General features: G+C 45.4%; 1 protein-coding gene across 1 annotated transcript in view; it reads left to right on the forward strand.

Moving 5' to 3' along the window:
* Positions 1 to 4,572: 4,572 nt before the first annotated feature.
* The window catches only part of BAIAP2L1 (BAR/IMD domain containing adaptor protein 2 like 1), a 76,223-nt gene continuing 60,545 nt past the window's right edge, over positions 4,573 to 20,250 (forward strand). The window contains exon 1 of the mRNA XM_081093145.1: positions 4,573 to 4,899. Within this exon, the coding sequence (XP_080949271.1) occupies positions 4,849 to 4,899 (51 nt within the window). The 5' untranslated portion in view covers positions 4,573 to 4,848. The remainder of the gene's footprint in view (positions 4,900 to 20,250) is intronic.

A 20,250-nucleotide genomic window follows, 5' to 3' on the forward strand; every position in this document is an offset into this window, starting at 1 on the left:
TAAATGAGTTTTCAACTCACATTTGCTTTTTCAGAATAAAAACACGTACTATTGACTGATAATTTAGCTACGTATAGAAATCGTACCCCTTTCACACTCTTTCTCTTGGTATTTTATAGGGAAATTGGCCCAAAACTGCTGTTATCAGCAGGGACCTCTTTTGTCACAGAACAGTAGCTTTCACATGGACATCCCAGAGCGCCCATCAAGGCAGCGAGCCCCTCCGCAGGCCCCACAGTTGGTTCAGAAAAAGACATCAACCTCAAAACCAGAGCGTGTTTGCAGCATGGCTTTCAAAATTTCATTGATGTTATCACAGGCAATTGCATCTTACAACTTTTGTTAACATAAAGAGGATTTTCAATTATTTAAACGCATGCAGGCGCTAAGAGAGGAAAGCAGCTTGGTGGCCTGCCCCTGTGGGGTATGGTGCTGGTCTCCAGGGAGGCCAGGCCAGCTCTTCTTCAGTCCTCTGCTCTGGGCAGTTGGAGAGTGGCTACATGGCCTTCTCCACACGCAGAGGATGGTTTTTTGTTTGCATGTCTGTTTCTTTGTTTTTTTCCCTAGTCCGGCCTGGCCTGAAAGAGGTCTGAGATGTCACCACATTGAGCCAGACTCTAGATGAGAACCATTAAAGCCAGCGGCTGCTGCTCCCCTTCTCTTGAGTCATTCCGTCCTTCCTGTTGGTTCACTTCCATTCACTCTGAGCATCATGAAGTCTTGGGACACCTACGACTGTGAATTTTCAAGTTTACGTAAAACTCACAAACACACTTGAAGCATCTACTACAAACGGCCTTTTGAGACCACACCCACCCTTTGACACCTACAGTACTTAGGGTTGTACCTCTGTTACAGCTTTCAGGATCGTGCTCCTGAAATTCTACCACCTGCACACGTATCAAAGGCCTGGGGCAAGCCCAGTGCACTCTGCACTCCTGCGGCCCCAGCAGAGCCCCTGGCAGAGCAGATAGATCTTCAATGCTCACTTTTTCTTTTGTTCAACAAACACCTCCCAGGCACCCATATTGATGGGGGGGTACTTATAATCTAATAGATAGAGCACCTGAATTATCTGAAAAGTAATCATATTATTTTAAATCTTAGAACACATATACTTATATGAATAGGGGGTTAAGTTTCTTATATGAGAACTAGAGGCCCGATGCACATAATTCATGCAAGGGGCTTGGCCCTCGCAGCCCTGGCTTTGTCCGGAAAGTCGTCCAGATGGTCGTTCTGCTGTTTGGTCTAATTAGCATATTAGCTCTTTATTATATAGGCTAGGGCTGTGGTCAGCAAACTGTGGCTCTCGAGCCACATGTGGCTCTTTGGCCCCTTGGGTGTGGTTCTTCCTAAGCCTTAGGAGTACCCTAATTAAGTTAATAACAATGTACCTACCTATATAGTTTCAGTTTAAAAAATTTGGCTCTCAAAAGAAATTTCAGTCGTTGTACTGTTGATATTTGGCTCTGTTGACTAATGAGTTTCCTGACCACTGGGCTAGGGAGTTAAGTTTTTCTAAAAGTTTCCTTTCCAAGGCCTGTATGAAGCGATTGAGGAGGTGACTCAGCTGTGAATCCAGCAATCAGAACCAATAAGCACGGTCAGGACCCACCAGGAGTCAAAACATCACCTCATCAACCTCATCTCATCACCTGATGACTAATTACAATAGCTGACATCTGCGACCCCCAGGCCTGCATGTAGCTGCATTCCTCACCCCAGCCCCTTCCCCTTTATAACCCTGTTCCTGAATTTTGCTGGGAGGTAGGGTTTGATGCTCGTAATCGCCCTGTCTTCTTGGTTGACTAGCCTTCTCAATAAATGCCTAATATGATTCAACCCTGCCTCCGTTATTGGACACAGCAACAGGCAGGCCGAGCCCAACCGGAGATTCCTGGTAACAATATGCCAAGCACTGAGCTGGGGGTTAAGTGGCACTACTCTTAATGTCAGTACCAACCAAGGAGTGACGATTCTCAAAGACTTCTAAAGGAGCAGAATGGTCCTACCCGGGAAATTGTTTCTATAAAGGAGAGTTACAATAGCCAAATATCTGATTGAAGATTTGCATATGATTATGAACTTGGTCCTTCGATCATATTCCAACTTTGGCAATCAAATTGGGCCATCAGAACTGCTTGCTGGTTCTACGGTGGGTTGTTAACCTGTTTCTTCCAGCTCTAAATCACATTGCCGAGCTGTAGGGTGTTAAAGGTTACGCCTCTGCTCTCTTTCCAGCTCCTTGGTTGACTGCCTTGCAGCTGAGCTCAAATGACCCCACTCATCAGAGGGCACAGGAGGAAGTTCTAAAAGGTGACCTTCAAAGTCGAGGCAGTGATTTTCAAGTGTAAATAAAAACCGACAGGCATTCTGGAGAAGCCTCATATGTAACCGTGGTAATGATAAGGCCACGAGTACATTTCAATATAAGGAAACCCCACTGGCAAATCTTTTTTTTTTTAAATATATTTTATTGATTTCTTACAGAGAGGAAGGGAGAGAGATAGTTAGAAACATCGATCAGCTGCCTCCTGCACATCTCCCACTGGGGATGTGCCCGCAACCCAGGTACATGCCCTTGACCGGAATCGAACCCGGGATCCTCCAGTCCGCAGGCCAATGCTCTATCCACTGAGCCAAACCGGTTTCGGCCCCCACTGGCAAATCTTATGAGCCTGATGCTAGAAACTGTTCACAAGAGAGGCAGCTGCTTCCACTGCTTGAGACTTAGGACTGATGTGTGATTCCCCCCAACATGTAGGAACACATAAGCTTTTGGTTGCTAAGCATGCCACGTTTTACAGCTTGCAAAGCCGATAACATGGTCCCAGAGTCCAAGTGCTGGTTTCTGTTCTAAGTCCAGCAGCATCTCATACGCTGGGAGCTCCACTTGGGCCACAAAGGGCTTTCTCTGTGTGCATTTCCCAGTGAACTTTACCACAGGAGCCTCATATCCTAACAGCCCATAAAAGAGGCAATTGCACCCAGACAGAAGTGTGTTGGGTTTTTAAAAATGCATATTTTTATTGATTTCAGAGAGGAAGGGAAAGGGAGAGAGAGATAGAAACATCAGTGAGAGAGAATTGGCTGCCTTCTGCGCAACCCCCACTGGGGATTGAGCCCGCAACCCAGGCATGTGCCCCGACGGGGAATCAAACCGTGACCCCCTGGTTCACAGGTCAACACTCAGCCACTGAGCCACCATGGCCCAGCCAGTCAGAAGTTTGTAAAAAACAAAATATATCCTCCCACCAAGCTTGTTGGGTGAATGTCTCAGATGCCGAGTGGTGGTTCCAGGCGGGAGAAGGCTCTTCTGGGTCCTCAGAGTCTAGGCTGGTGCTGGCGCTAGTTGTGGGGACAGAACAGGAAGCGCAGGAGCCACTGCACCTGCTCAGACTGAGTGCTGAAAGGAAGAGCTGCCTCCACACCTCAGCTCAGCATGGATTTCTAGATCTAGTAACGGTCTTGTGAATAGCATGGTGAAGTTGCATTGAGTTAAAGGCCATTCTTTTTTTTCTTTTTTTAAATATATTTTATTGATTTTTTTACAGAGAGGAAGGGAGAGGGATAGAGAGCCAGAAACATCGATGAGAGAGAAACATCGATCAGCTGCCTCCTGCACACTCCCCACTGGGGATATGCCTGCAACCAAGGTACATGCCCTTGACCGGAATCGAACCTGGGACCCTTCAGTCCGCAGGCCGATGCTCTATCCACTGAGCCAAACCGGTCAGGGCAAGGCCATTCTTAATGTAAAGTTTAAACACGTACTGCCATTCCTGTCACCAGATCATGGCATTTATTAATTGTTTATATATGTGGAGCTTCCCAAAGTGCAAGTGGCAGGCTCCCTTTCTTCATCTATGAAAGCCAGTGTGTGTGTGTGTGTGGGGGGGGGGGTGGAGTAGGGGGGAGGCGGTATCCCTCAGATCTCTGGGGTCAGCGAGAGGGGTGTGTGGGAAGGAGTCAAGCGGGGAAATCAAGCGCAAGTGGGGGACGTGGGCCCCTCTTCCGGCGGTCCACAAAAAGCAGGGCTGGGCGTGGGGAGACAGTGGGTCTTGGGGCCTATGAGACCAGCTCCGTGCGGGACACCAGAAGGCTCTAGGAGGCCTGACCGCGTTCGATGCAGGTCCTGCCCAAGCAGGACAGAAACCTGAGCTATCGACGCCCTGCGGGGTCTCTGAGTCACCAGGAGTTCCCCGCCGGAAGCTAAGGGCACAGCTTGGCTGTCCCCGCGGGTGCAACAAAGGTGGGGACACCCCGCCCACTCGGCCCACTCACCTTCTCCCTGCCCACCTCTGCCGCTAGGCCCCGCCCACCGCCCACGCTCCCTCTGGCCGTCCCGCCCACCCAGGCAGCTAGGCCACGCCCACCAGGTCCGCTGTGCACCGCCCACAAAGCTCGGCCCGCCCACCCCGGACGCCAGGCCCCGCCCACCTGCCACGCTCCCTCTGGCCGCTAAGCCCCGCCCACCCAGGCTATGTACCTCCCCGAAGGCTCGGCCCGCCCACCCCACCGCCTCAGGTAGGACAGCCTCGCCCCGCCCCTCCCCTCGGCCCCGCCCCCGCCGCCTCAGGTGGGGCCGCCCGGCAGGGCCCGCTCGTCCAGCTGGCGTCGGGCCGCGTCTCCCTAGCTCCTCACGGTCTTCCCGCGGCGAGGCGGCGGCGCGGCGAGTTTTGACACTTGGGCGGCTGGAGACGCGCGCCGGCTCTCGCGGGCCCACGGCTGTAGCGGCGGCCGACTCTCGAGGGCCCCTCAGCCGCGCCCCCGAGCTCCCACCGCCCAGGGTCGGGCGGCCACGAGGCCCGGCCGCGCCCGCCCGCCCGCCCGGCGGCTGCAGCCATGTCGAAGGGGCCGGAGGAGGTGAACCGGCTCACCGAGAGCACCTACCGGGTACGCGGGCCCGGGAAGGGGGCCGAGGGGCGGGGAGCCGGGGCCCGCCGTGGTTCGGGGTTCGAGGCTGAGGGAACGCGAGGCCGGGCCGGGCGGATTCGGGCTTTTTCACCTTGGGGTGAGGAGCGGGCTGACTCCCCGCGGGAACCGCCGCCCCTCCCCCGCCCCGGGCGCTGGGGACGCCCGAGGAGCCCCTAGTTTGCACCCCGACGTGTATGGGGGGAGTTGGAGAAGGCGGGCAGGTCTGTGCCGTTTCGGGGGCCACGTCCTGCTCCCAACGGCTCCTCGGAGGGCGGCTGCGCGGGGCGGGCGGAGCGGCGCTAGGTGCCGTGGCCGCGCCAGGTGAGCGGGGGGGCGCGGGGGGGGAAGCGAGGGGGCCCCGGACTGCCCCGCGCGCAGCTCCCGGCGACCCTCCGCTCGCCCCCGACCCTTCCCCCCCCTCCGCTCCCCGCAGCCTCTCGCTCCGCGGGCTCTGACCGCCGGCGGTGTGGTGAGTCCCGGGTCCGGATCAGCCGGGCGTCCATGGAGTTGACCGGACTTTAAGGAATGCTTTGGGGGTCATGCTCTTAAAACTGGCGTGTATTGTGGGAGAGTTTTTCCAGAAACACACAGACTTGGGATTCGTGGCCAGCGGAGGAAGTTTCCAGCGGTTCTCAACCTGTGGGTCGCGACCCCTGAAAATACATCCTGCATATCAGATTATTGACATGACGATTCCTAACAGTAGCAACATGACAGTGACGAAGGAGCAACGAAAATGATTTTATGGCTGGGGCTCCCCACCACATGAGGGGCTGTATGACGGGGTCGCGGTTAGGAAGGTTGAGAACTTGAAGCGCTTATAGGTGGATTCCGGTGGAAATGAGATCCGCGTGTAATCATCTGTTCCTAATAGGATACAAAACAACTTTTGTTTTAAGTCGGCTGAGGCCCGCAGAGATCCCCGAGACTTTTAGTTTTCCAAATTTCACTTGCAGTCATCTTCAGGGCCCACAGTATGGTCATTTTTAAATACTTTTTTTTTTTTTTTACCCCTAAAATGTGGCTTCTAGATTTGCAAGGTCTGCGTGAATTCCTGAAATAAGAGTTGATTGACTGTTGTTGGATAAGAATTTCAAAAGAGCGTGAAACTATATTCTTAATGGATCTTTGGAAGTTCAAAAAAAAAAATTGTATTTCCTTCGTCTGAATACAACAAACATGTGAATTACAATTTGTAGCCAGACACAGCATTTGGGGGCTCAGGAAGTCACTGTGACCAAAATTTGTTCCTTACTCGTGTGTTTCCTTTAATAGAGGGCATTTCGAAATTCCAGAAATGTGAGTGTTAAAGTTTAACATTTGTCCGGGGCTTAATGTTTGAATATTCCTGACGATGGTGGGTCCGGACCGGGCGTGTGGGGTCTTTCCCGAGGGTGTGAAGGAAACATTCTTCCTCTTAGACTCGGGGAGTTGCAGCTACGCTGATGACTGTCAGTTAAGTTTGGAAAAACTGTATGTAGTTGAGGAATGCAGACATTGCAGATTGGAGGCAGAGTCTAAGTTTCCACAGGGCCACGAAAGCTTTAAAAAGTGAGCCCAGCCCTAACCGGTTTGGCTCAGTGGATAGATAGAGCGTCAGCCTGCGGACTCGGTCCCGGGTTCGATTCCAGTCAAGGGCATGTACCTTGGTTGTGGGCACATCCCCAGTGGAGGGTGTGCAGGAGGCAGCTGATCCGTGTTTCTGACTCTCTATCCCTCTCCCTTCCTCTCTGTAAAAAATCAATAAAAATTTTTTTTTTTTTAAGTGAGCCCACAGATGCCCCTCCCCCTGCCTCTGAGAGTCAGGCGGCATCTTCCCCGTCCCAGTGGAGATAACTGGAGATAGGCACTCAGGTGCTGTCATGGGAAGGAACATGGCTTTGCTTTTTCCTCCACGCACTCCCGACTTTCACTTTCAGTGGTGACTCGGTGGAGGGGCTGTGCCAACCACTTTGGCCTGTGCAGTTGCCAAGGAACTGGAGCAGGAGGGGAGAAGTGCGGATTTCATAGTTTTGATTATATGTATTTGCAGATGTAAGGCAGGGTGAGTAATTTTCATATTTTGAAAGATTATAGCACTGAAGATCAGAGACCAGGACAGGCCTCGTGGCTTTTCCTTCCCAGGTGTTTTCAAACATACTGAAAGCTCACAGATGTCTTGATTTATTTTAATCACCATTTCCTCGTTCATGTCTTAGGATCATGGCTTTTTTTTTTACGTTGAGATGGTGGAATACGAATTTACAGCTCTAGACAACAAATTTATATGTAATCTTTGTAGTGAATGCTGCTAGCTCATGCCTTGGCTGTGATAGAAATGCATAGTAAAATTTTACTTTCAATTGAAAGCCTGAAATTCTTTCACCTCCCGCTCTTGGGTTCTTGCTCCCGGGCCGTTTCTCCACTACCAAAGCTGAGAACAATTTAAGCCTAATATGGTAAAAAATCTACTGGCAGTGTTGATGAGTCTAGCTAGCTAGTTCTTTTAAAGAAGGGACTTCCTTTTATGTTACCTAGCAATCTACAGTGTTTTACTAATAGAACCAACCATAACCTAAGCAGGTGCGTTTACAAAAGCCACCTGCAGATGAGATTTTATGACTTGCTTGTATGGGTTTTAGGTGTTTTCTTTAACACTCAAATTTCTCCAACTTTGAAATAGAGGAATAAACTCTTAGAGAAAATGGGGATTATAAAGTATGCAGTGTCAAATATCTTTAAATATTTACACATTGCAGAGTTTTCTAAACATACACTTAGACAAATGATTGCTGGAGATCCATGCTAAATCCCAGAAGGTTGTGTGTTTTACCACTTCACAAACAAATGGCATGATAATAAGCCCCAAGATGTCAAGTAATGTTGCTGTTGCCAATTAAGAATTAAATTAAAGGTCCCTCCCCTTCCCCACACTTCAGTCTATAGTATGCCCATAATTTGTAGCTTGCTAGTGACTTTGCATGGTTTTCTGATGAGTATATGCTTAGTTGTACGAGGAAGAAGTGAAGTTTTAAAAAAGCAAACCTTAATTAAGAGTAACTACAACCTTCCTAGAAGTTAGAACAGTTAAAGTCAGGAAGATGAGGAGGGATGGGTGTGACATCATTAAGGATTAATCTTGCTAAAGCAGCAGTGAAGGGGAAATGACACTTAAAAAAAGAAAGGAGGGGAGAGAGGACACAGAAGTCTTTTTAAAAAAAATATCACCTTCTCAGAGAGGCCTGCTCAAACAGCTCTTTAAAATTGCAGAAAATGCCGTCCATCTTGCAACCCTGCCTAACTGCCTTTCCCCCATAGGTCTTACTGCCATAGGGTCTATTTATTTATTTGTCTGTCTTCCCATGCCAACTAGAATGTGAGCTCCCAAAGGAAAGGAGCTTTGTTCCTTTGGTCCTGGCACATAGTAGGTCTGCATGTGTGTTGAATAAATGGACATTTAGTAAGCACCTATCTTATGCTAGGCTCCCACCCTGCCTATAAACACTTTTTATAGAGTGTTCGTTTCATTCTAAATAAACATCAGGCCTTAGGGTGGCTATAGATTTTGTTTACCATTAAGAAACTGAGTCCCATGCCCTGGTTGGAGTGTCATCCAGTGCACCAAAAGGTGGTGGGTTCAATTCCCCGTCAGGACACATACCCACGTTTCAGATTTGAACCCCATCAGTGTGCTTGCGGCAGGCAACTGATAAATAGTTCTCTCTCACATCGATGTTTCTCTCTCTCCCTCCCTCCCTCCTTCCCTTCCTCTAAAATCAATTAAAAATATTTCCTTTAATATAAGAAAGAAACTGAGTCCCGAAGTCTATGTGTGACCAGTGTCCACATGCCAGCCTCAGTCCCTCCCATTTTTGTATAGTAATTTAGTTTTAGTGACTAACAAGTGCACAAAACAAATATCTTTTATAATTTGGTGATCTAAGATGTCACTAACATTTTCTGTCATTCTGGTAATTCATTGTCATTGACATGTTTTTTGTGGGTTGTTTTTTTAATAAGAAAAAGTACTTTTGTTTCACTGGGTAAAGCAAGCAGTCTAGGCATGTATACTAGATTTTGTTTGCTTGTTTGATGGTTTTATATTCTCCACTGGGGGAGGGGGAGAGTAAGTGAAAGTCCCTGCCTGGGTGGTGTCCAGTGCAGACCGTGCTGTACAGGTCTAGCTTTTGAATCTCTAAATTGCCTTTTATGTTCCTTGCTGTAGCTTTACACAGTGCTTAATATCTTCATCTGTTCCCATCACACTTTCTTCAGGTATGCTCAAGATAAAAATGGGGTTTGCAGAAGCCCCGACAACTTGCTCTCGGCTCCATGGTGACTAAAAGAAGGGGAATAGTAAGACTCATGTGCCAGATAGTGGCAGAAGGGTTGCCAGGTATTGATATCAAACTGAACAGCCCAGTATTGTAGCTTTTTGTTTGGGGAAAATGGAAATACAAAGCCAGACAATCGATGTCTTTTTTAGTCATAACATTTTTTCTTGGTTGGAAAGAGGTTTTAGAACTAGGATAACACGGGTGCTCTGCAGACAGAGCAGCGGCCTCATTGTGCAGCCTGGGAGACTGGGACTGCTTGGGCAGGTGACACCATTCACAAGTTTCAGGTTGCTTTTGGTTTGTGACATTACGCCAGCGTTGGGCATGAATTCTTGCCTTGCGTTTCCACTGTAATGTGCCACAGGCGGACTTTCAAGGGAATCCTAATGTGCATGGAATTGCAACAAATTGGATTTTTGTTTCCCCCGCACCTTCCACACAGCTGTTTCTTCTGCAGTTCCAAAGTCAAAATGGCTCTGAAAGCAGTGCAAACACTAATTTAACCTCTGTTGTCATTTGAAAATATGTCTGTATTTCTAAAACTTTTTTATTGAGCTATAATAGACACACGGAGCCCTGGGTGGGTGTGGCTCAGTCTGGAGGAGTGTTGTCCCCTGCACCGAAAGGACCCAGGTTTGATTCCTGGCCCTGGCCCGGGTTCGTGCAGGAGGTAACCAATTGATGTGTCTCTCTCACATTGATGTTTCTCTCTTGCTCCGTTCCCCATTCTCTAAAAATCAATGAAAATGTCCTCGGGTGAGGATTTTAAAACAGACACACACAGAAAGATGTGCTTAGGTGTGTATAGTCACTAAATTGTCACAAACTGAACACGGCTGTATAACCAGCACCCAGATCAAGAAGCAGACCATGACCAGCCCCTCAAAGTCCTTCATATACCCTCTTCCAGGTGCTACACCCCCTCCAAGATAACTCTCTTAACTTCTCACTGCACTAAAATTAGTTCTGCCTGTTTTGTCTGCCTTCTCTCGCTACGTGTTTGTCAGATTCACCCATAGTATTGGAATAATTGTAGTTAGCTCATTCTTTTTGCTGTGTAGTAGTCCACTGTGTCACTATATCACACTTCTCTTGAGAGGCCTTGGGATAGTTTTCACACTGCTCCAGGCTATTATGAATAGTGCTGCTGTGGACATTCTAGTGTGTGTCTGATGGGCAAAGGTGTTCTTTCTCTTAGGTATAGCCATAGCATTGGATTTGCTGGGTTATAAGGTATTTGAATATTTAGTTTTGGTGCAAACTGCCAGGCAGTTTTCCAAAGCGATTGCATCCATTTACATTCTCACCAGCAGTGTATCAGAATTCCTATTGCTTTACCTCCTCATCAAAGGTTGGTGTTTTCCTTCCTTTTTATTTTGGCCTCTCTGATGGGTGGAAACAAGTAAACACTTTTAATTAAAAGGAAAACAAACAAAACCATTTGCCCCGGGCTTACTGGTTGGACATTTGCAACCTTGGCAGGAGCCTGATCTCCACAGGGATTACTTAATGTCCAGAGACAGAGCCAGGACCTGGGAACATGGGCCTGTGAGAGGCCTTACAGCTGTATTCAGTAGGATAAAACATACATTTAATTTTCTTAGATTCTAAAACTGTCATAACTGAACACATCAAAAGGTTTGTGTAAGAGATGTTGGGGGCATAGATGTAAACAAACTGGAATGCTGGGAGCATATGGAGTTACGGTTAATTGAATTTTTTAAAATATATTTTTATTGATTTCAGAGATGAAGGGAGAGGGAGAGAGAAACATTAATGATGAGAGAGAATCATTGATCGGCTGCCTCCTGCACGCCCCCTACTGGGTATTGAGCCCAGGCATGTGCCCTTGACTGGAATCGAACCTGGGACCCTTCAGTCGATAGGCCGATGCTCTATCCACCGAGCCAAACTGGCCAGGGCTGGTCAATTGAATTTTATTGTTAATTGAATATTAATGAAAGTACCTTTCACTTTTTTTTAATATGACTTCTTGCAAATGTATGGTTTTTTAAAAGAATATCAGTGAGTTGCAGTTGAATCAAGAGGTTTTAAGGCCAATACTTTCTGAAGATGTTATATTTTTTTGTGTGTTGTCACCAGAGGATATTTTTTTCCCATTGATTTTTTTTTTTTTTTTTAGAGAGAGTGGAAGAGGGGGGGGGAGAGAGAGAGAGAGAGAGAGAGGAAGAGAGAGAGAAGAAACATAATGTGAGAGAGACACATTGATTGGTTACCTCCCACATGCACCCAGACCGGGGCTAGGGATTGGACCCGCAACCTAAGTACATGCCCTTGACGGGAAATCGAACCCGAGACCCTTCAGTTCATGAGCTGACACTCTAACCACTGAACGACACCAGCCAGGGCGGAAATGTTATTTTTAATTGGCTCTTATCCCCACTTAGGTTGTACATGCTTGAGAACAGGTCTGCCAAATTATACTTCTTAGTATTTCCAACAGTCATTAATATTTTTAGGTATGTGTTTCGGTTTTAATCTGTTTTTATAAACTATATTTTTCTCTGTGGCCAGAAAATTACTTAAAAAATTTTCTTTTGATTTCTTGATTTGCAAGAGAGAGAAACATCGATTTGTTGTTCCACTTATTTATGCATTCATTGGTTGCTTCTTGTGCCCTGATTGGGGATTGAACCCACAGCCTTGGTGTATCAGGACACAAACCAAGTAAACTATCTGGCCAGAGCTGCTGCCAGAAAATTTCCAAAATTTCTATGAATATTTATACTGCAAGTAAAAGTCACCTGGAAACCCACAACCCAGAAATGACAGTATTAACTTGTTGTCCCTCTTCCCAATATTTTTCAGTACATCTTTCCATGTTAGTCAGTATTCTGTGCCTCATTTTGGTGACCACAGAAGTTCTTTCTTCATCATAATTTATTTTATTTTTAAAAATATATATTTTATTGATTTTTTTACAGAGAGGAAGGGAGAGGGATAGAGAGTTAGAAACATCGATGAGAGAGAAACATCGATCAGCTGCCTCCTGCACAACCCCCACTGGGGATGTGCCTGCAACCAAGGTACATGCCCTTGACCAGAATCGAACCTGGAACATTTCAGTCCACAGGCCGACGCTCTATCCACTGAGCCAAACCGGTTAGGGCTTCATCATAATTTATTGATCTAGTCCTCTATTGTTTGACATAAGATCGTTGCCAGTACTTCCTCTTAAGGCACTGCAGTGAGCATTGTTGCAGGTAAAGCTTTGCACAGATGGGTGGTGTTTCCTTAAGCTGGATTCCCAGCAGGGAATGTGAGTCATAGGGTAGGTGCATTTTAAAGCATATTTGCTACACATTGCAAAAATCCCTACATAAAACATGCCCCAAATTATGCTGTAATCTGATTGAGTTCAGATGAACCTTTTCTAAGCCAATGGAGTAGAACTTTTCAAATCACTTCCTTTCCTGTAACCCATAGAGGACTTTTTTTTAAACAGGTAATAAAACATGCATATTATAATATATATAGTGGCTTGTGGACATTGGCCAGGAGAACATCCTCTCGGTGTTCCTGTCTACCGCTATTGGATATCATTTCCTCTATAAACTTTGTAACTTGTAGATGTGTACAGAGTAATTACAGCTCTGTGACCTTTCAGGCCTGTATACTTTTGTTACTTTCTTCAGCCTGGGTTCTATACTTCTACTTATGTTTTCCCAGACCTTGAGTGTCTTTCTAGTTTATCATGTTTTTAGGGACTGTGTTTTGATTTTAACACCTGCCTCAAACCTTTGTGGATAAAGCTGAGGCATGTATAAAATAAGATAAAGTGTTGCTGGTTTCTCTCTTATTCAAAACTAAATGAAAAATATTCCAGAATGTGTTTCCCAACCCAGGGAACAAAGTAAATGAGCACCCCACGAGACCTAACCAAGGGTTCACTGTGGCCTTCTGTTCTAGGGCTACCTGTGCTTTAGAGAGAACAGCGGGCAGGGGAAGATGCCCTCAGGTTTGCCACTTTATTTATATGGTACTTTGGAGGTTTAAAAGTCCCTAAACAGTAGCAATTCCTTCACTAAAAATATCAAAACATCGTGGTGGTTTACTCTTGGGTAGGGTTGAAGGAGACTTCTCACTTATGGTCTACCTTTTGGAATGTTTACATTTTCTTTTGTGAGTGGATGACTTTTATAATGTTTACTTTTTTTTTTTTAAATATATTTTATTGATTTTTTACAGAGAGGAAGGGAGAGAGATAGAGAGTTAGAAACATCGATGAGAGAGAAACATCGATCAGCCGCCTCCTGCACATCTCCCACTGGGGATATGCCCGCAACCCGGGTACATGCCCTTGACCGGAATCGAACCTGGGACCTTTCAGTCCGCAGGCCGACGCTATATCCACTGAGCCAAACCGGTTTCGGCAATGTTTACGTTTTTTAAAAAAGCAGAAGTTGATATAGATATATATTCCATTTTAGTGGGCAAAAGGTTTTAAACACTAAACTAAAATGTGCCCTTTTCTTTCTCTGTTTGCCAAATTAACATTTCAAAGATAAACCTAGTTTAAAATCCTAACCGTTTTCCCTTAATTATTACTTGTGGAGAATACATTTTTAACATTTACTCACCTGAGGCTGAATGGAGCAGAAAAAGAATTCTAAACTGAGACCATCCAAATTCCAGTTCTTACAGTTATGTATCTTTTAAAGGTCTTGTTCCTGACGTTACAAGCAGCTGCATCCTTGAAAGGTGCAAAAGAAGTAGTAACAGCCTGTCAAAAGTAAGAAGGGGCAAAAGTTCAGGTGATTAGAACACGTGGCCTAGAGTAAACATGAGATGGATTGGGTTTGGGGGTCAGAGCAGATTTCAGATGATGAGTCGACAGCCAGGCACCGTAAGTGCTGCTCTTTGGCCTTCCCCTGTTCTGGGTTATGAGAAGGGAGGCCCCTGCTTGTAGGGGGAGGGGAGAGGAGTACAGGAGACAACCTTGGTCTCTTTCGTGTGGCTGTCAGGTGCAGATATCCGAGACCTAAGCTAACAGACCCGTTCATTTCTGGCCACAAAAACTCAAGTGACAAGAGAAAATCAGGAAAATCATAATGATAACTCCTTATTTAAGTGTTATGATTTTTTGTTATAAATCTTTAATGGCGTTAATAGACTCATTGGCATATTTTATCACAACATGGGCTTCATTGTACACTTGGAGCAGCTTAGGTGCCAGACACCAGCTATGTCTGACATTACTGAATAGTTCAAGGTGTGAAACCCACTGTAAACGTTGTTCCTGACGGTCCAGTTGTGCCCTTTGAGAAGACAACGTCTTCAGCTAACCAATCCGGCCTTTGTGTTAGCCCACATTTTTTTTATGTACTTGGTAATGCCCTCTTCTTCCTCCACGTGACCCCCTGTGCTTCAGTTTTCTCACCTGTAAGTAAGATGATAACAGTACCCACTTCCTGTGGCGGTTGTGAAGATTGGACATGATAGAACATGAAAGCACTTAGAACAGTGTGCTAGCCTTCAGCGTAGTGGCCTGTGTTTGCAACGCTGTAACCACCACAAGAGCACTGATTTTCATCTGTTTACTGCTTATCCCTGGTATCTTATCCCCAGGGTGACTGACGCAGAGGTGGAGCTGAGTAGATATTAAAGAAGAGTGTTGAACAGTTATTGGCACACATTTTTCTCTCTGTCAATGAGCTCTCCATTCCTTAAGGTGTGTGTGTGTGTGTGTGTGTGTGTGTGTGTGTGTGTGTGTATTTAATCATTGTACTGTTGCATAGTAAGAACTCAGAAATACTTGTTGAGTAAATACTGAAGCGCTATATGTATCACACAGTTGTAACTAAAATCCTCACCTACTCCATTGCTGGTGGGACTAAGGATAGCACTCACAATAATAGCTTCCATGTTTTGGGCACCTGTTATATATGTGCCTAGCTTACCACCTACACTCATTCTTTCTGCATCTGTTCTCTTTTGTGTCACAGCTGAGCCAAGCGGTGGGGGTCACCACTGGGACCCACGTTGGGAGAAAGACAGTCTGTCCTTATCTACCATTTATAGCTTATGATAGGACAACAGTGCCAAATTTTAGTATCTCCAGCCTTTCCCCTCCACTGTGGCCTGCCCAGCATCATCCTTCCTCACCCTCTCTCCTAGAGTTCTTTGGACTTTATTTCTTCTTGTAATGGAAGTATAGGAAGAAAGAAGGGAAATTATAATATACGTGTGGGTTAAGTTCATGAGGAGTGTCTTAGGCAATTTGGAAAGTTGGATGTATGAGAGAAGTAGATGAGAGACAACAACAGAAAAGAATGTTGGAAATTTTGATTCCCCTGACTGATATTTGAGACATATAAGTAATGAACTTGCACTATTTTAAAATTATTTTTGCTGTTTTTAACAGACTGTATGGGCTGTGATTTTAATACAAAGCAGAATGACCCATCTCCTGGGGTCTGGTTGAAGGAAGTGTTGTAGAATTTCTGGATTACTCCAGATACTATTATTTGAAAGAACTAGTGAACTGAAAAAGAATGTCACTAGCTATATGAAATCAGCAGTTTACTTTGATCTAGTAACGTTCCTCTTACCTAGCAGGTACTTTGGGGCGTTCTAAACAAACGGTTGAGCACATGAGACATTCTGTCCCATAAATTCATTGCTCTGTTCCAGGGCACACCTTTTCAAAGCAGTCGGGCAGGCAGGAACACTTAGCCAGACAGTCTGGTGTGCTCCATAGCCTTCAGCGTGTGTATCCTTTGACAGCTATTTAAAACCAGGAACTAAACAGTTACTGTGTCCTTAGCATAAGACATTTGTCTGTGATAAAGTTATATATTTCTAAATTATATTCAAGTAATAGTAAAGGTGTTTGCATGTCTTATTTTCGCTACATCAATCTGGATCGCCTTGGGCTTTTTTCTGCCTGTGTCCCTATTAGACTGCATTTTTCAAGGGCTGGAACCCTTTCCTCATTTATCTTTGTGTTCTCTCCATCCAGCATAGGGCTGGGCTTGGGCTTTCTGTAGGTATACTACAGTAAAGATTGAACCAGTGTATGTTGTTTCAAAGGCCCAAATGTGAGAAGGGTTTTACAGTTAGCGGAGTGAGACGTAAGTGCACATAATATCTAGTACTTGCTGTAATCTCATCCATTCATCTCTCCCCTTTCCCCTCCTCCCCCTCTCTCACACATACAAACACGAACATTCACACAGGAAAATACCAGAAAAGAGATTGTGATTGTGATTGAAAGTTATATAGCAGTTGTCCTGGTCTGTAGCTAGCTATAAGAAGGACTATGCTTCCACTCTTTCAAATAAGAACATGTACCTCTACACACCAAGCAAAAATGGATACTTGTATGGTCATAGTTGGAATTTCAAGAAGTGGTTTTTACTTCGATCTTACTACTCCCTCTCTCTGAAGTTCAAGGTCCAAAAATTGCTTGAATTCTGAGACAGGTCCCCACATCCCCTGGCCAATGAAAGCCAGTGTGGCCTGGACGTTGGTACAGTATCTGATAACCTCCTAATTGCTAAGGCTAGGAGCACCTGCTTTCAGCCCCCAAAGCTTTCTTGGCACTTCCAAGATATAGCTACATAGAGTTAGAGAACACGCTGGCCCCTGGCCCCAGTGTGATTGTCTGCATTTAAACTACAAGGAAAAGTGGTTTCAAATGATCCCACCCCCAGACAACTATAAAACTTTTGTCTCGAATGAAACATTCTAGTGTTAAACTAGGTTCAGACCATTATTTTTTCTTCAGGTTACTTTATCAGATGGTCATGAATTCAGATTGCCCATAATTTGGTTCTCCCTCCACATAAAAAAAAATTTGAAAACCTATATTCTTACACTAATTTACTGGGTGGGACAGCTCTGGGACTTAATTTTTCTAGATTCACTTGATAATTCCATCCAAAAGGTTTGAACCATTATAAGACACACACCCTTACTGTTCCCCACCAGTGTGTTGGTACCTTTTTGTTTTGCTTAATTATGCTTTTGCTTCAGAATAGTTCTTGCTGCCTCAATGAGTAGGGGATAGGGAAAGCGGAGTTTGTCACAGAAATCTTTTTCTTTAAACAATGAAATAAAAGGTCATGGAAATGTACTTTTAGTAATGTATCTTAACAGGTGGCAACACATACCTTTCCAGACAATCACACTGGTTCTCATCACTTGGTTCTTAAGAAACTCAGGATCCAGTCAGTGTTTTCAGAATTCTCTGAGAATATTCTAGGAGAGGAGAAGCCCAAAGAGGTGGCCCTGTGCTTGCTGACCATTAGCCCAGTGGCTTCTCATGCTCGGGTCACATGGGAGGGATGGAGCCAGGTAACCCCATGGGGCTCAGGGCTTCCTCTCTAGCATGCCCTCTGCACTCTGAAGGACCACTTTGGCAGAAATCATTTTTTATAAACCCAAGCCTGGGTTATGGATAAAGAAAGGAAAGGAAGAATGAAGGCAGAACAGTGTTTAAGCCGCAGTGGAAGTTTCATGGAGCGTTATCTCTGGGGGCTAAAGATTTCCTATGAAACTGCCTTAGAAGGACACAGTAATTACCCAATTTTTTATTTATTGCCTGGAGACACATTTGCCAAGCTCCTTCCCCAATCATAGCTGGGAAGACAACTGCTAATCCAGCAGAGATTTGTCTCAAAATAGCTGGGTTATCTTTTTCTACTAATGGGTCCAATTGATTTTCATGGGAGGAGAGGACGTTGCTGCAAACAGCTATGTGGGCATAAATGCTTTGCAGGCCAGTAGCACTTTTCAGGCCGGTCCTGGACCAGTCAGTGTTCACAGAGGACATTGGGTGACCTGCATCTCAGCGTGTCTGGCTCTTCTTGGGGCAGGCTAGGTAGAGGCAACCTAGGAGTGAGCAGGCACACAGCTCCGTGGCATTCCATAGCAGTAAGGATGTACAGCAGGGATGGGGAACCTTTTTTCTGCCGCGGGCCATTTGGATATTTACCAGGCTATAATGTCATTCAAGGGCCATATAAAATTATCAGCTTAAACATTCGTCTTCTATATTTGGTCAGACGTTTCATTAACTTACCCCTAATGCCTTGGTAGGGCCAAGCTAAATAATTTCAGGGGCCTTATATGGCCCGTGGGCCAGACATCCCCCAACCCTGATATAGAGCCTTAATTCTCAGCAGCCTGGAACATTCAACAGAGCCAAGGCTCTTTGTTATTGCTGTGTGTGGGGTTTTGTTTTGTTTTTTTTCCTTTTTAGAATAAAAGAAATAGCTATATTGAGGTGTAATTTATAAACCGTAAAATTCATTGGTTTTAAATGTACAAGTCAGTCATTTTTAGTAAATTTGAAGAATTGCGTAATCACCACCACAATCCAGTTTTATAACATTTCCTTCATCCCAAAAAGGTCCTTTGTGCCTATTAGCTGCCATTTCTCATTCTCACCCCTAGGCAATCACTAATACATTTTTAGTCTCTATAGATTTGGCCTTTCTAGACATTTCGTAAAAATGCAGCCACACATGCTTCTTTGCAACTGGCTTCTTTCACTTAGCATAATGGAGTTCATCTGTGTTGTAGTGTGTTAGTACTGTATTTTTCATGGCTGAATAATATTCCCTTTATGGATGTACCACATCTGTTCACCTTTTCACCAGTTGATGGATATTTGAATTATTTCCAACAAGGTATTTTTTTAAGGGCCATATTACTGACCAATACCTAAATAATTTAAATGTCAGCTTGGAAAAATGTAGAGTTAGGAAGCAAAATTCACAAGGAAAGCCCTAGCATTTTTTTATTTTTTTAAGGCCATTATGCCTTCATAGGTAGAAGGCAGAACCTTGCAGCTTTTGTGACCCTTGGTTGGAGCTGTTACTTTGAGCTAAAGAAGTAGAAAGCAGTGGCCTCATTACCTCATCCCCGATTTTCTAGGCTAATTGGCCCACTGGGTCATTGTGTCTGCAGCAGTGTGTTCAGATGAGAGGAAGGTACATCTTGCGGCGGGTTCATCTGTGAGCGTGTACATTCCATTTCTTACAGTCCTGCTGCTGATGGGGCACTTTGGGGTCAGATGGTCCAGGCACTGTTCTTGATGTTGGAGGTGCAGTGGTCCTTGGCCTTGGTTTACGTGTGGTTCCTACTAAAGAGAGTAGACAGCAACATCATGTGAGTAGCCTTTTGAAAAAAAGAGAAGCAAGGAACTACTGGGAAGGGGGAGGCTGGAGCTGCTACCTTCCGAGGGAGGAGGATGGAGGGAGGTCTTTGAGAGCTGAGATCCAGGTGGGTGGGGATCCAGAAGAGCCTTCTGGCAGAAGGAGAGGGAGTAAAAAATCCCTGTGGGAATGGGGTTGGCCTGGTCTGACAACAGCCCGGAAGCCGTTGTGCCTGGAGCACAGTGATGGGCCTGGAGAAGGGGTGGGCACAGCCCAACCTGCTTGATTGCAGGTAATATCCAGGCTTTTGGTGCCTCTTCCACCCTGTTGTTACCATGACAAAAGTCACTAGTAACATTAATCTGTGATAGACATGAGAGCTGAGGGTAACTTACACAGCCATGCGGTGCTTAGTGACAAGAAACATTGTGAGAAAGGCATCACAAGGCAGTTTAGTCCCTGTGTGAACATCAGTCACAAGGTGTGGATGGTACAGCCTGCGACACACCTTGGCTGTAAGGTATAGCGCACTGCTCCTAGGCTATAAACCTGTGCAGCATGTTACAGTACTGAATACCAAAGGCATTTGTAACACAATGGCAAGTATTTGCATATCTAACCATAGAACAGATATAGTAAAAACACAGTATAAAAGATAAAAAGATACACCAGCATAGGGCACTTGCCAGGAATGGAGCCTGCAGGACTCCTGCAGGACTGGGCATTGCTCTGGGTGAGTGGTGAGTGAGTGAGTGTGAAGGCTAGGACAGTACTGCACATGATTGTAGGCTTTCTAACACTGTGCACTTAGGCTACACTAAATTTATTAAAAATAGTGTTTTCCTTAAATAATAAATGAACATTAGCTTCATGTAACTTTTTTACCTTTT

This window comes from Myotis nattereri (genome assembly GCF_964212035.1).
Source record: "Myotis nattereri genome assembly, chromosome: 5".
Lineage (NCBI taxonomy): Eukaryota > Metazoa > Chordata > Mammalia > Chiroptera > Vespertilionidae > Myotis > Myotis nattereri.